General features: G+C 43.1%; 1 protein-coding gene and 1 long non-coding RNA gene across 5 annotated transcripts; one reads left to right on the forward strand and one right to left on the reverse strand.

Moving 5' to 3' along the window:
• Positions 1-1,367: 1,367 nt before the first annotated feature.
• On the forward strand, positions 1,368-4,430 carry LOC120658079. 4 transcript variants are annotated; one of them, XR_005668505.1, is made up of 5 exons: positions 1,368-1,520; positions 1,630-1,872; positions 3,172-3,581; positions 3,804-3,882; positions 4,116-4,430. It is a non-coding gene; the product is annotated as an uncharacterized LOC120658079 (long non-coding RNA). The 4 variants fall into 4 exon arrangements; XR_005668504.1 differs by having other exon boundaries at positions 1,377-1,560; XR_005668503.1 differs by having other exon boundaries at positions 1,381-1,872; positions 3,172-3,331; positions 3,501-3,581.
• A 1,356-nt stretch (positions 4,431-5,786) lies between these two features.
• Positions 5,787-7,179, reverse strand: LOC120658080 (formin-like protein 11). The gene is made up of 2 exons (XM_039936291.1): positions 6,458-7,179; positions 5,787-6,105 (listed from the first exon to the last, which is right to left on the reverse strand). The coding sequence occupies exons 1-2, from the start codon at positions 7,177-7,179 to the stop codon at positions 5,787-5,789; spliced, it is 1,041 nt and encodes a 346-aa protein (XP_039792225.1).
• Positions 7,180-15,516: the final 8,337 nt, after the last annotated feature.

Raw genomic sequence — 15,516 nt, forward strand, 5'->3', positions numbered from 1 at the left:
GGACGGGGGTGGTGGTTCCAGAGTTGGTGTGATGGCGGGGGCGGCCGGGGTGGCCGGGTGGCGTGCGCCAGGAGGTCTGAGCGGGCCGGAAATCCTTGACCCGAAGAAGCGCACCGTGCCGGACGGATGCGCCGGCCAGTTTGGACGTGGGGACCCAGGGAGGCGCAGTCGCTGTTTGGGTGGAAAATCCTCGGAAGTACAGCGGTTTCAGTTCAGGCCGTCCGAAACACAATGTCCAGGTGCAAAAAAAAAAGTATCTGCGTCTCCTTTAGACTTTAGAGAGAGGACGGTGTATATATCCTGGTTTTTTATTATTACACGAAATTACGTAGGTGGATTTGATTTCGTTTCGGAACAAAATATTATTTAAGAAACTCGCCAGCAGCCACAAGATATGAATGGAGGAGTCAACAAAATACGCCCCAAAGCCAAAAGGAACCATTTAATTGATTTGTGTCCGATGACATGGTGAAGAAAGAGTCAACCAAGTTTTTCCCAGAATGTGTTGCAACTAACCTAAGCGGCTCCACCTTATGAAGAAAGAATTTCATGATTATTTGATGGTGTCAATGTGTCATGGGCAGAGTAAAGAGTAGCTTTTGTTCATGTGAGGTTTCGTTCTTGCTGCATTATGTTATGACCAAGTTACTCACTGCTGATTATGCTGTGCTTGATATAACAACGAACACCAAACATCGTATAGCCTGGTTGTACATACAATGAAGCAAAATTCTTATGATAATCATACATTTAAATCAAACCACGTGAACTAAAAGTCACTATGTAAGAATGCAACAAAAAAGATTAGAGACATGCTTCAATAACACACGTCTCTGATATGTTAGTCACCCTCAATTATACATATGACACGTCTATAATAATGAAAAAATAGAGACGCATATAAAGAAAACGCGTCTCTGATTACTTAGAAAGTTATCATAGGCGTGGTTTGTCCACCGCGTTTCAGATGAGAACACATGTCAGAGACGGGCGAAACCAACCCGCGTTACAGGTAAAATCTCACGGACCCGAAATTTTTGTTAAGGGGGTGTTTAGTTGATGAAAATTTTTGGTACAAAGGTCACATCAAATGTTTGACCACATGTTGGAAGAGATTTTTGGGCATTAATTAAAAAACTAATTTCAAAACTCGCTTGGAAACTGCGAGACGAATCTTTTGAGGTCTTTGACCACATCATTAGCACATATAGATTACTGTAGCATTTATGGCTAATCATGTACTAATTAGGCTCAAAAAAATTTGTCTCGCTGTATACATCTAAATTGCGCAATTAATTTTATTTTTAACTATATTTAATACTATATATATATATGTGTCTAGAGGTGAGACAAGGTAACTAAACGGGCTCCACCTACCGCTGGCATCCACCCCTACCGCTCCCGTCCCCAGACCGCATCTCGTCCTTTCTCATCTCTCTCCACCTCTCCACTCTCAGATCGCATCTCGAGCGCGGAGGACCATGGCCATCGTCACCACCGAGCCTCGATCTCCACCTCCGGTCACGACGCCATCGCCGCCGCCTCGTCCCCCCTACCGCCGTCTCTCTCTCTCTCTCTCTCTCTCTCTCTCTCTCATGCTCTGACGGGCAACTCCATTCGCGTCGCCAGGATGGGCTCCTCCATGCGAGGTGCTCCATATCGGGCGTGGGCGGCCAGATCTACGGCAGCTTGATCGAGGAAGGCCACATCTACGTCATATTGGTCGAGGGCGGCGGGATCCATGGCGCCGTCTCCTGCTCTGATTTGGCTGACTAGGGTTATTGCCGCCGCGGATCTCGCTGTGCCCGTCATGGACGCCTCGCCCCCGGGCTCCTCCGCCGTCGTCGGCGAGGACGCGTTCATCTGCTGTTGGTAAGCACTTCCGCATATTCCTCCTCCTTTTCCTCTAGGCTAGGTCGTATACTATTTGGTACAAACCCGTTCATATTTGCCGCTGTTGTGTTGCCCATCCCTGCAAGCTAAGCCTGTTGCTGCTATCTGTTCGTATTCCCCTTAGCAAAATAATTATAGTAGTGTGCTGGTTGTATTCCTTTCCTCTAGTAGTATCTTCAATCTGCAGCAGGAATCATGTGCCCCTTAGCAAAATAATTATAGTAGTGTGCTGGCTGTATTCCTTTCCTCTCGTAGTATATTCAATCTGCAGCAGGAATCATGTGGTCTTCAGTATATTCAATCTGTTATTAGCTTTGGGGAGGCACCTAATTTTAGAACTCTAGTAATAGTTGAGTGACATTTATTTCATAGGAACTACCTCTTATAGTTTGTGGTCCTAAAGCCATGTTTGGATCATCATGTGTATCTTATGCGCCCAATTTGATTTAGCTAATAGTTTGTGGTCCTTAAGCCATGTTTGGATCTCCTAAAACTGCGCCTGTTCACTTCAACTGAAAGCCAGCCGATCGCTGTTGTATGTACAATATTCTGTGAGACAAACTACACACTATGTAAAAAAAACTGTAATCATCAATGCTAGCATTTCTGTTGCCACTAGCTGCAGTTAACTATATCTGTCCTTCCTGGTTATTAAAACGACGTTTAAACGTCGTGAAAACGACGTTTTCACGAGAAAACGTTCTTGTGAAATCGACGTTTAAACGTTAAAACGTCCGTTTAAACGATAAAACGTCCATCGTTTCGTTAAAATCTACCCTCTATTCGTTTCGTCGTTTTATCGTTTTAATAACCCTGCTGTCCTTAAGTTTTGTCCAAAATGTTCAGAGTTTCCTCTGCTTCAGTTCTGTTCATTTTAGTTTAGCATAGCCTTGCTCTCAGAATTTATTTTATATTGATGCCATCATATCATTGTTGATGCCAATTCTCGTCTTAGCATGAGAAACACTGTTCATTTGTGTTAATATGGTGCTGCATCATGTATGTTTATCTAATACCGTACATCCATAGTTGTACGTATTGAAATATAAAATAATAATTAGCAGAACCTTGTTCCCAATCCTTTAGTTCTGGTAACTTAATAGACCGTGGTCATCTCATATTTACTGATGAGTTACTGGTAACTTAACAGAACCTTGTGATGAGTTAATAGCTAGCTTAGTAGTTGGTAGGTTGAATGCATGTTTAAGTAATGAGATGAGGACACCTAATATGATTCTAATTAAGATAATAACTGAATCTGCTTGTGTTCTTGAGCAGCACTTCTAAGCTGAAGAATGTGAAATGATGTGCTCCTCAACCAGATGACAATTTCAGCACTTCTAAGCTGAAGAATGTAATACCTGGGTGAGATGCACTCAAAACATAATTTATGTGTGTCACTCAAATCAGATTCTACATTGCAGTTACTGCCTTCCTGGTATGCTACACCATAACCTTAACACTTTCCCTTCAAGTTTATTTTTTTCCGAAGGCATTTGGATTTTTGAATAACGCGGGATATATTGACTGGGACCTGCACTAACTCGCTGGGTTACTTTTTTCTCTTGCAAGTTCTAAATTTTTGTTCATGATTCTGATGTTTGCAGCACAAAGCCCTTGATAGGGTGCTTGCAGAGGTGAGACGTTGGAGAGCCTAGTGGAGTTCGAATCTAACTGCTGCTTCACAGGTAGGGAATTTTTTTGCTATTTCAGCTACTTGACATGTTTACACTGAACTTTCCATTATCCATTGTGAGTGTGAGGTAGACCACCTGTTTTAGACTAATGCTGAAAACACTATAACGGTCTCAAAATATTGTGCTCATATAGCTAATGGCTGTTTTCAGTACATGCTTATAATGAAGATTAATAGTAGCAGTCCTAGCTGTTCTGAAGCTCTGAATTTGCAGGTCACAACTCTGTATAGAACTGATTTCTCAGGAAGAAGGGAGCTATCAGCAAGGCAAATGCACACAGTTAGCTGATGAGGTTAGTTGTAAATTAGCATTCTTTATTTTAGCCATGGCCAAAGTTCCTCTGTCTGACTGAGTTGTGCATCTCATATCCTCACTTGGACACTATCTAGTTACATTATCTGAATGTACTTGTGTTTGATAGTTTTACCTACTTTTGTATATCTATATCAAAACTCCATGCACCCACAAAGTCTGGATATTTCTGTCGGTCTGTCCTATGTAACATTGGCCCCATTTGATAAGCAGAGGAAGAAGCAAATGTTGTTTACTTTGGATCAGATGATGTCGATGCTGCTATATAGAAGAGAGCTTCCCACATGATGGTTTCACATTATCTTGCACAATGTATTACTAGACTATTTGGATTTGTAATTGCAAAGTTACTAAAAAATAAGTTACAATGGATCTGTGATGTATAACCTGTGTATTTGCGCCTCCAGCAATTGACTTTAGAGATAGTAGTTAATATGTATGACTTCAACAGATTGTGTATGTGTATCTGCAATGTATATATGGATAGAAACTATGTATTTATGATGTATATAAAATCTATTTATGGCCTGTTTTTTTTTGTTTTTTTAACTCATCATCACAGACGCATTTTCTTATATCCACGTCTCTGATCAACATCATCATCAACATCATCGGAGATGCATTTTTAACTAGCCGCGTCTCTGTTGTGGTCATATCAGAGACGTGTTTTAACTGGAAGGGTCTCTGATGTGGTTATATCACAGACGCGGAAATCGGATTTCCGCGTTTGTGATGTGTTATCACAGACGCAAATTTAGAGACGCTCAATTTTCACGTCTATAATGAGGTTTAAGACGCGTCTCTAATAAGCTGCTCTTACATAGTGAGTTGATTTAATCTAATAACTTTGAGTTCAATGCATGCCTTTGTTAAAAGAGCCTGTTTGTTTGACCTTCTGGACAACTTTTTAGTGTGAAAAATCAAAATCTCACACAATAACGAATTTCTCGTGCAGCTTCCGGAAGCTAAAAGCTGAGTTTATATGAAAAGCTGAAAAGTTTAGTTCTCTAAGGTTTTTGTAGCTTTTTTAGTCCAGAAAGTTAAAAGTATCGTCTACAAGCTATTACTAGCTCTTCAAAAACAAAAAGGGAGCAGCAGCTTTTTAGAAAAACTTCAAAACCTACCGCTTAAACAAACAGACCCTAAGCGTGTCCGTTAGGGCGTTGTTTGGGAATGCATTGATGTTCCAATGGCTTTGTACTTGTACTATGTACAAAGTCATTGGATGGCTCGTTGCATTGTTGTGTTGTGTCGCGTCACTTGGGTGGATTAGTCATTCAGGTGGCTTGGTTAATCTTTCATGTACATTAAACTTCTAATTGAAAAGCAGAGCTCCTACCATTTGCTTAAAAAAAGCTTTGTACTATGTAGTTGTAGATTATCTCTTTGTTTTTTTTCCTCTGAACTTGGCGGTGTTCTATTTGCTTGGACTTGTTTTTAATTTTTCTTTGTCAATCCAATTATTCAATAACTCTTGGTGCTGGTTCAGTCTGCAAAAAAGTCTCTACACATCCTTTCAAGGGGTAAACCTGGTTACTTGTTGCTACAAGCCAAGCATCTGACTGCCCCTCAAAACCTCTTTGGCTTAAAGCTGAGTGCAAATTGAGGCAAAGGAAAGCATCATAGCACCATCTATCATATTCTCTCACTACTCTGGTAGTAGCTACCGTCACAATTTAACAAAAGAAAAATAACAGCATACATCTATTAGTGTAATCTACACAACTCAGAGCAAATCATAATAATAGGTTGATTGTTTGTTCCTTCCACTAAATTCGCCGATCAAGGATCAACCCAGTTGCTACTTTAACCCTATTGCCGACATCGGGCCTTCTTCTACTTCAGTAACTCAACAGAGGCTCATGGAGAGGGGAACTGGATCCCTCAGCAACAGAATGGACAGCAAGAGCAGCAAGGAAACCATTTTGCCGGGGCTGGTGGTTGCGGTGCTGGTTCTGCCGCCGACGCCGGTGCTGGTGCCGGTGCCGGTGCCGGTGCCGGTGCTGGTTCAGGTTCCGGGGCTGGTTCCGGGGCTTGTTGATCTGCTTCCCGTGTCTCGGCTTGAACTTTCGGAGCTTCCTGCTCAGCCAGAGGCTCTGCCTGTTGGGACACGGACAACGACTGCGAATGTGATGTGCTTTGGCGCGCAAGCTCAGGAGGGTCATCTTTCACGGATCCACTATTTCTCCCGTCACTAGCCAATCTGAAGAAATTGCAAGTAATTGATTAGGAATAAACACTTAACCACCTTTGGTTTTGAAATCATTTGCTGCATCTTTCACCAAAGACCATATTATATTGTATGCAATATGCTCTTTAGCAATGTTTACTGAACTTTGCAGATACTTCCTCTAGTATTAGATAGATTGGTTGTCTATGCTCTACCAAACACTGAAAATAAAAAGTACTAGAAGATACTTAGTACTTGTTTAGTATTCAGTTATTAACTGCTTCAGTTTAAAACACTATATCTATGATGGCTTGACGAAACACCTTAAACATTGAAAACTTGTATGGTAAATCTTGTAAGGGAATAGAACGCTGAGAGATCATACATTGGGAATGCGAAGCTTGTTGCGCTAGCATCGGAACGGTGCGACAGGCTATGGATATAATCAGTGTTGCCATCCCCACCATCTTGGTCCCCTTCCCTGGCAGCAGGCTTCAGTTTAGCACTGGCCTGTACGGTCATCTTCGCCGTCTCACTTCTCATGGGGCTAGAGCTGGTGCTCGGCCTTGGCAATGGCGGCAGTGGTGCCAATGGGTCATTGGGGTTGCTCAGCTCACCTGACTTGCCATACAGGAAGAAATGGTCCTTTGAAAAGCTCGCGTTCCCAGCATTGATGCTGAACAGAGATTCATTCGATGTCACGCTCCAGTCCGCTGGCGACGTCGATTTTGACCTTGCAAAGATGGACGATGGGATTCTTTTAGGGTCTGGACGCTCATCTGGCGCCCTAGACATGGCCTGCACCGACGGTGACTGCTTTGGGTCAGTGGGGGCATGGCTTCCATGTTTTGAAGATGAACTGCTCTGTTGCCTGATATCTGTGATCACTGGGTTTTGACCAAACGATAGTGTGCTGCCTAGTATTGGACCCTCTATCTGAAAGAATTCATCGTCTTCTATGTCTTCTGATGAAGCAGAAGATGAGGAGCTTGACTCCTTATTCTTGCCGGGATTGTCTGAGGGTGCTTGCTTATCGGTTTCGGCAGGAGTGACAGAAGGATTGGTGCTCACTTGTCCACTATTTTGGTCTTCCTTCTGATGGACCATTGTGAGGTGCCAAGAGAACTTCTTGATACCCGCCTTCGGTGTCTATTACTCTATTCCTGTGAAATGAAATAAACATCAACTCAAGTCTCCTGCTGATATGATTATTAATTAATTGTAGTCTTAACACACTGCGAGCTTCAAACTGTAACTGCAGCATCTCCCTTGAATGATGTCTGAGTGTTTGTTATTTACTCCTACACAGTTGAATGAGCAGCCCAAAGAATTCTGTTAAAAGAAGACGGTAGTTTTTACAACAAAACACAAACAATAGCTGGGTTCTTTGAAAATTAAATTTACTAAGCCTGTCATGTATATTATGTTGTTTTCTGTTGTCAATGAAAAAACTTGTGAAACCTCTTAATGATTTTTTTAGACAATCTCTCTAGCTATATATTTCACATTTTCACTTGGCATTGTTGTAGATATATAGAAAGAATCACCATGTTCTTTGAGACTTCATGTTTCTGACTTGCAAGTCTTGCAAAATCAGAGAAGGAAAGCACATTTTTCATACTTTCAGATTTGTTGTTTTTCCAAAAAAAATTCTGAAAAAATGGTACAGTTTGATGACCTCTTGTGATTTGTGAATAGGTTATTAATTAGGTTCCATAAGAAAAGTCAAAAGAACAAAAACAAAAAGATACAGATGCCGAATGCCTGTGAATATTGTAAAGAAAATTGGAACTTTTTAATTTGATTGCAGCAACAAATAGATGGCTTACCACATTCACAAGAAGCATTCAATTACATGGCCCACGATAGCTTGATCCCAAGTATCTGTTTACTTTTTAGCTTCCCTAGATCAATCGATCTATACAAGTTTAAACAAGAGATATCAAACCAACATTTTACTAAGAAATTAAAGAAAAAAAGGAAACAAGAGCGCGTAAACTAAGGATCACAAACCATGTTTACCTCTTCAGTCTCCCCTACAATGCTCGGCTCAGTTTCGTTCACGCCTGAATTTTTGGGGAACCAGGAGATGCAACCAAGAAAAAAGAAGATTGAAATAAACAGAAAAAGAAAAGATCGACAAAATGGAACGAGTGAGAAGAAGTTGCATGCAAATATGGAATGGTTGGTTTAAGTGTGGGATAGTTTCGCCCACACGTTCCCATCCGCATATCTTGCATAGCACAATATTCTGTTGCCATTTTTTTTCCTTTTTGTTGCGTTAGAAGCAATGCTGGAGAGTAGGTTGGGACACACTATTATTAGTCTACCATTTCCATGCATTTGCATAAATTAATGCTGATATAAAGTATCTGCATTGTACAGATTAAATGCTGTATATAGTTTTTTCTAACAGTTTAGGTGGCATATGAGTTTAGTGAGGATCAATGGTGGTCACCTTTGGATGATGAGTGATTGCCAACTTTGTGTGAATTTGATATTTTTGGCTCGTGATGTGCAGGCGCAGGATGCGACCTGACGGTCGATAGATGTGGAGGAGGTCGAGTGAAAGGTTCATGTCGATGAACTAAGGGCAGTGAAGAATGAACGCGATTAGGCTTGGAACGAGGGACTCGAGAAGTCCAGGCAAAGTCACAGGCGATCCATGTGGTGCACTGAAGAGCAAAAGTACATGGACGGATGAAGATTGTGTCGGTCGAGTCAAACGAGACGGAGCCGTCAGAGGTTTGTTGGAGACTAGACACGCATCGACTTCGAAGAGGTCGCGTAGAGAGTAGAGACCAAGTGGCGGTTTGGGAGGTTTGAGCCTCAAAACCACCATGCAGACAGGTTTCTAGTTTGGGCCTCAAAACCGGGGGCGCGTCCAGTGCGACTGGATTACAGAGATGGAGGACACGTGGTGCCATCGCGAAGCTTGCGTCGAGACGAAACAAAGTCGTGAAGACAGCGTGTCCATCCGACGGTTCTACAGTTTTGCCCATACGTGGATGTGTATCGTAGTTATTAGTGTAGGTGTATTTTCATCTTTCGCCAAGCTTCATATATGGATGGGGATGGCTGGTTTGAGGGCTCTCCATCCCTAGTTTTATTTTCTCCATATTTTTTTCTTATTTTTGGATTAGAGTTTGTATGAAGATTTTTTTGGAATGGAAGTCATACCCTCCCATGTCCTTTGGGCTTGAAGATTCAAGTTCTTCTATGATTTTTGTGTACCCCTTTCCTTGTTCCTGAGTGTTTTTTTTGTGCATTTTCGCGGTATTTTTTCATGTGATTTTTGATTCACGAGTTCTGCGATCTTTTTGCAAACTTTTTTCTAGATCTATTAGCTCTATTATTAGTTGCGGATCTACCGTGTTCGAACCTATGGAGTATTGAGGGGGAAATTTGGATTTGAAGTTTTGGATTTTTTTTTCTTCCCCTTTTTCGCGTAAGGGAAGTTCGGCGGCGGTGGCGCGCGGCGTTGCTGCAAGTGGCGCCTTGCACTATAAATGTCTATGCAGCTCGGAGCCCGACAGCCCGCCCATGAGCCCGATTTTTTGGCCCGGCCCGGCCCGGCCTGTACCGTGACAGGGCTAGCCCGGCCCGCGAGCATGGGCCGTGCTTGGGCCGCCCCACCAGCACGCCGTGCGGCACGGCCCGGCACACCTGATACAGGCCAGCCCGGGTAAGGCCCGGCATCTCCGACGGCCTAGGCGGCCAGGCCAGGCCAGCCCAGGAATGGGGAGGGGAGCATATATAGTCGCACCCCCCGCCGGCCCGCCCGGTGCTTCCCATTCCCGACCCCCAACCCTAATCCCGTCCCCGGCCGCCCCTCGACCTCCTCGCCTTCGCTCTCCAGATCTGAGATCTCCCCCGCCTCCGGCGGCCAACCGCCGGCTTCTCGCCTCCCCCCTCTCCCCCTCATCTCCAGTGACTCGGTGAGTACTTGTAGATCATGTAGGCCTGAAGCTGCCACGGCTCCTCCTCGTCGCCTCGCCTCCCACCCTCCTCCTCTGTCCTCTTCCTCTCGTCCTCCCTCGTGGCTCCGCGGCTCCACCGCTCCATCCTCCACCGTATGCCCGCATCTCGCCGTTGGCCATCTGTAGGATCAAGAACACCGACTAGAGGGGGGTGAATAGGCGATTTAAAATCTAAAGCCAACAACACTAGAGAAATTTAATTAGTAACAAAGGAAAGCCCTATGTCATGCTATTTGCTATCTCTAGATGGGTTTGCAACCTAGGGTGACAAGATACAAAACAAGCCTTGCTACAAGATGAGTATCCAAGAAAAAAACCCTCATCACATTTGCTTTGAAACTTTGATAACCGAGTTCCCTTCTTGAGAATATAGCATTTGCAACCAAACACTCTAAAATATGAGATATTTGGCTTTCTTCCAATGAGCAACTCATATGGAGTCTTGTTATGAAATCTATGGCAATACAATCTATTAGAGGCATGACAAGCCGTATTGATTGCTTCAGCCCAAAAACTATCCGAAACATTGTATTCGGAGAGCATTGATCTTGCCATATCAATCAAGGTTCTATTTTTCCTCTCAACAAGACCATTTTGTTCCGGAGTGTACTTGGTTGATAATTCATGCTTGATTCCTTTCTCATTACACCATTCCTCAACTCTTGTGTTTCTAAACTCACTTCCATTGTCACTCCTCACTTTCTTCACCTTGAGCTCAAATTCATTTTCGGCCCTTGTAAAGAATTTCTTGAATGTGGCATATGTATCGGCCTTGTCATGAAGAAAGAAAACCCATGTATATCTTGAGTAATCATCCACTACCAAAAGACAATAGCAATTTCCACCAATACTTCTATATGTTGTAGGACCAAATAAATCCATATGCAATAATTCCAATGGTCTCTCGGTTGACATGACACTCTTAGTGGGATGAGTATTTGCAACTTGCTTTCCGGCTTGACATGCACTACATAACTTATCTTTTTCAAACTTCACATTCTTCAACCCAACTACTAAGTCATGCTTCAAAAGTCGATTGAGTTGCTTCATGCCAACATGACCAAGCCTTCTATGCCATAACCAACCCAAGGATGATTGAGTGAATAAGCAAGTGGACAAGTTTGCCTTTTTAGTAGCAAAATCCACAAGATATACATCCTCATGTCTAAATCCCGTAAAGATGTGATCTTTTCCATCCAAACTAGTCACTACAACATCATCTTTAGTGAAACTACACTTATATCCAAAATCACAAAGTTGAGTGACCGCTAAGAGATTAAACTTGAGAGAATCAACCAACAATACTTTTGAAAGAGAATGATCACTTGAGATAGGAATTGTACCAACTCCTTTGACTTTGCCCCGGCTATTGTCACCAAAGATAATGTCACTATAGCCACCCACATTCTCATCTAGAGAGGAAAACATCATTGGATCTCCAGTCATGTGTTGAGTGCATCCACTATTAAGCACCCAATGTTTTCCTCCGGACTTGTAATTCACCTACAAAGAGGAAGTAACTCTTTTAGATACCCAAACTTTCTTGGGTCCTTGAACGTTAGTGACCACGTTAGTGACCAAGACTTTTGGCACCCAAATGACATTTTTTTTAGCACCATCTATAAGTATCCCAACAAATTTTGCACTAACATTGCCATTTGAATTTTTCATAAGAATGTAACTTGAATCAAAGGATATGACTTTCTTGTTGGTGCAATTCTTCTCAACATGACCAACCTTCTTGCATTTTTCACAATATGGCTTACCACTACTCTTCACAAAAGTAGTTTTGGTTTGCACAAAAGCCTTCTTCCCTTTCTTAGGAATGTATCCAAATCCTTGCTTGTTCAAGGTGAACTTTTGGCTTGCCCAACAATGATTAAACTTGGCTCTACTATCATAGCACTTTCTCAAATCATTAGTCAAGTAAGTAATCTCTTTCTTTAACAAATCATTTTCCATAATGAGAGATTCATTGCAAGATGGGTTATCAATTTTGGTGCAAAAAGAACTAGCAGAGCTAGAGCCACAAGATTTATCATCAATTAAATCACAACTAACACCAATGGTCAATATTACTTTTCTTTCATGATTAAGCAAGGTATTGTGAGCTTCCTCAAGCTTCTCATGAGTTTCTTTGAGATTCTTATGAAAAATCTTTAGCTCCTCATAGGAATCTTGAAGAGAAGTAAACTTCAACTTCAAGTACTTTAACTTAGCCTTTTCTTTTGTCATGAATTCATCGGCATCATTAAGTATTTCAACAAGATCATCATATGAAAGTTCATCAAGTTCACCATCTTATTGTACCTTTGCACCACCCTTTGCCATAAGACAATGTGGTGTAGAGAAGAGTGATGGAGCCTCCTTGATGGCGATCCCGGCAACTCCCTTGGATGGCTTGTCATCATCATCATCATCATCATCGGAGCTTGCATCGGAATCCCATTCAACAAAGTAAGCTTGGCCATTCTTCTTCTTCTTGATGAACTTCTTCTTCTTCTTTTCATCATTTTTCTTGTCCTTTTTCTTGTTTGGACAATTGACAATGATATGACCTACTTCACCACATTGGAAGCAAGTCTTGTCCACAAAAAGGATTTTTTCTTGATGATTGACCTCTCTTGCCAAAGTTCTTCTTGCTCATCATTCTATTGAATCTCTTGACAAATAGAGCCATCTCCTCATCCGATTCTTCTTCTTGGCACCCACTTTCTTCTTCATTTTTGCTATCTTGAGCTTTGATGCCACACTTTTCTTTTTCACATCAATTTCTCCACCATGAGCTTCATCTTGAGATTTCTTGAACATGTCATGGGTGAGAATTTCTCCCAATATTTGTGTGGGAGTTGCGGTCTTCACATTTGACCTTACAAGTAAGGTCACAATTGTGTCATATCTTTCCGGAAGACATCTAAGAAACTTGTGGTTGAAATCCCCATCCGGTACCTCAAATCCAAGTCCCTTGAGGTCATTCACAATGTCATTTAGCCGGTTGAACATCTCGACTATACTCTCATCCTTCTTCATGGTAAATTCACTAAAATTGCCCTTAAGCAAATATAACTTGGCCTCCTTTACACTTGATGTGCCCTCATGAATTTCCATGAGCTTCTTCCATATGTCATTTGCATTTGTGAGGCTCTTGACTCTATTAAATTCAGTCACATCAAGAGCACTAAAGAGTACATTAACCCCTTGATCATTTAGTATCTCATTTTCCTCATCTAGGGGTGACATTTTTGTTGAGTCCAAAATGACATATCCATCACTTACTACTCTCCATAGCTTTCTACTCATTGCTTTGAGATGAGCCGACATCCTAGTCTTCCAATAATCATAATTGTTCCCATCAAAAAACGGTGGCTTCCCAACATGAATCCCATTATCACTAGTCATTATTCTACTCCAAGATGGTTAAATCCTTAATTAATGGAGTACTTAGCTCTGGTACCACTTGTAGGATCAAGAACACCGACTAGAGGGGGGTGAATAGGCGGTTTAAAATCTAAAGCCAACAACACTAGAGAAATTTAATTAGTAACAAAGGAAAGCCCTATGTCATGCTATTTGCTATCTCTAGATGGGTTTGCAACCTAGGGTGACAAGATACAAAACAAGCTCTAGTAAAGTAAATTGCTCAAAGTAAAAACAAGAATTAAAGTGAGCAAGAGAAGTAACCAAGCTTGACACAAGAATTTATCCCGTGGTGTCGATGACTTGCCGGTCACCCCTAATCCACGTTGAGGTGGATTCCAAGAATCAACCGCTCCTCTATCAAGAACCTCTTGATCTTGAGCCGGCTTGAATCAAGGAACCGCTCCACACCTCGATTCCACTAGAGTTGCTCTTCACCACTCCGGTGAGGTGAGCACAAGACCTCTCACAATCGAAATCGGGCTCCTCAACAATCTCCTTGGAGGAGCTCCACGAAATCCTCTTCTCCAAGCCGTCTAGGGAGCGGCAACTCCAAAGAGTAACAAGTCGATGACGCTTGCTTGAAGTTTCCCTAGTGTCACAAAGCTCAAACTCTTGATGCAATGCACTAGGATGCCCTCACACTCTCAAGAATGCAATCTCTAAACAAGTGTGTGTGAGAGAGGGATGCCTTAGCTCTATGATGTCAAGTATGCAGTCCAAATGGCCAAGAGAGAGACCCAATGGCCGGGCATTGGGTATATATAGACATCCCTTCAAAAACTAGCCGTTGCACTCTTTTCTGCGAAGTCGCGGACCGTCCGCGTTTCAAAAACCGGACCGTCCGCCGTTATAAACCAGTGAGTCAGAGTGCATTTAATGCGTGTCAGAACTAGCCGTTAAACCCAGGCAGACCGTCCGCGCCCCAGGGGCGGACCGTCCGTAGTTAAGAGATCTGACTCACCAGAGACAAACATGCTCTCTGGTACAAATTCGAATTAGCCTGCGGACCGTCCGCGCCCCAAGGGTGGACCGTCCGCAGTTCACTTTTCAGCCCAAACCAGAGAAACAACCTCTCTGGTACAAATATGAGATTAGCCGGCGGACCGTCCGCGCCCCATGGGTGGACTGTCCGCCGTTCAACTTTGAAGCCCACCAGAGAGACACCCTCTCTGGTACAATTTTGAAAAATAGTGGCGGACCGTCCGCCCACCTGGGCCGGACTGTCCGCCAGCCCACCAGAGCCTCTGCAAGCTCTCTGGAATGGGCGCGGACTGTCCGCCCCTCGGGTGCGGACTGTCCGCCGTTACTCAGTTAGCTCTCAAACTTAGTCTTTTTCAAATCTTTTCAAAACGCCGTTAGCCCTCATGCATGCAACTAGACATTTTGAGCAAAATGGCACTAAAGACACATCAAGCACGAGTACACAACCCCTCTTGATAGTACGGCTATCTATCCAATAAATCCGGTCACTTTTCATCCACTAAACGTCTTGTGACCGGTAAAATACAAAAGCCTTATTTTATACCTTTGCCTTGAGCTCGAGCTTTGCTCATCATCTCCAAAACTCCATACGTTCACAACCAAATCTCTTTCATTCGTGGATCAACCTATACTCATTATCTCAAATGAAATCGTTAATCCACAAACCGTTGTCATTAATTACCAAAACTCGAATTAGGGGCCTAAATGCTTTCACCATCGTCCTCTCGTCTCTGTCCGGCTCTGGGCTCCGGCTGCGCAGGTAATAAGAGGCTAACCCTAACCCTAGATCTAGATCTAGGGAGTTCTATATATTCTGGCCTTCCCCTTCCGTTTTCTTGCCTCATGCTTCGTTTCTTGCTTGCAGGTCTCGTGCTCGGGGCCGCGCGTCGTTGAGGAACGGAGCCGCGAAGGTTGTGTTGATGGAGGACATGGAAGAGTACACCATGAACGACGACCTTAGGGCCTGTGGGCTCCCTGGCGATGACGAAGACGACCTGGCATCCGGCGGCGAGGCATTGTTCGGTAGCTGTGCGGCTCCGATCAATGTTGATGGCGGTGATGA

Source organism: Panicum virgatum, chromosome 2N (genome assembly GCF_016808335.1).
Source record: "Panicum virgatum strain AP13 chromosome 2N, P.virgatum_v5, whole genome shotgun sequence".
Classification (NCBI taxonomy): Eukaryota; Viridiplantae; Streptophyta; class Magnoliopsida; order Poales; family Poaceae; genus Panicum; species Panicum virgatum.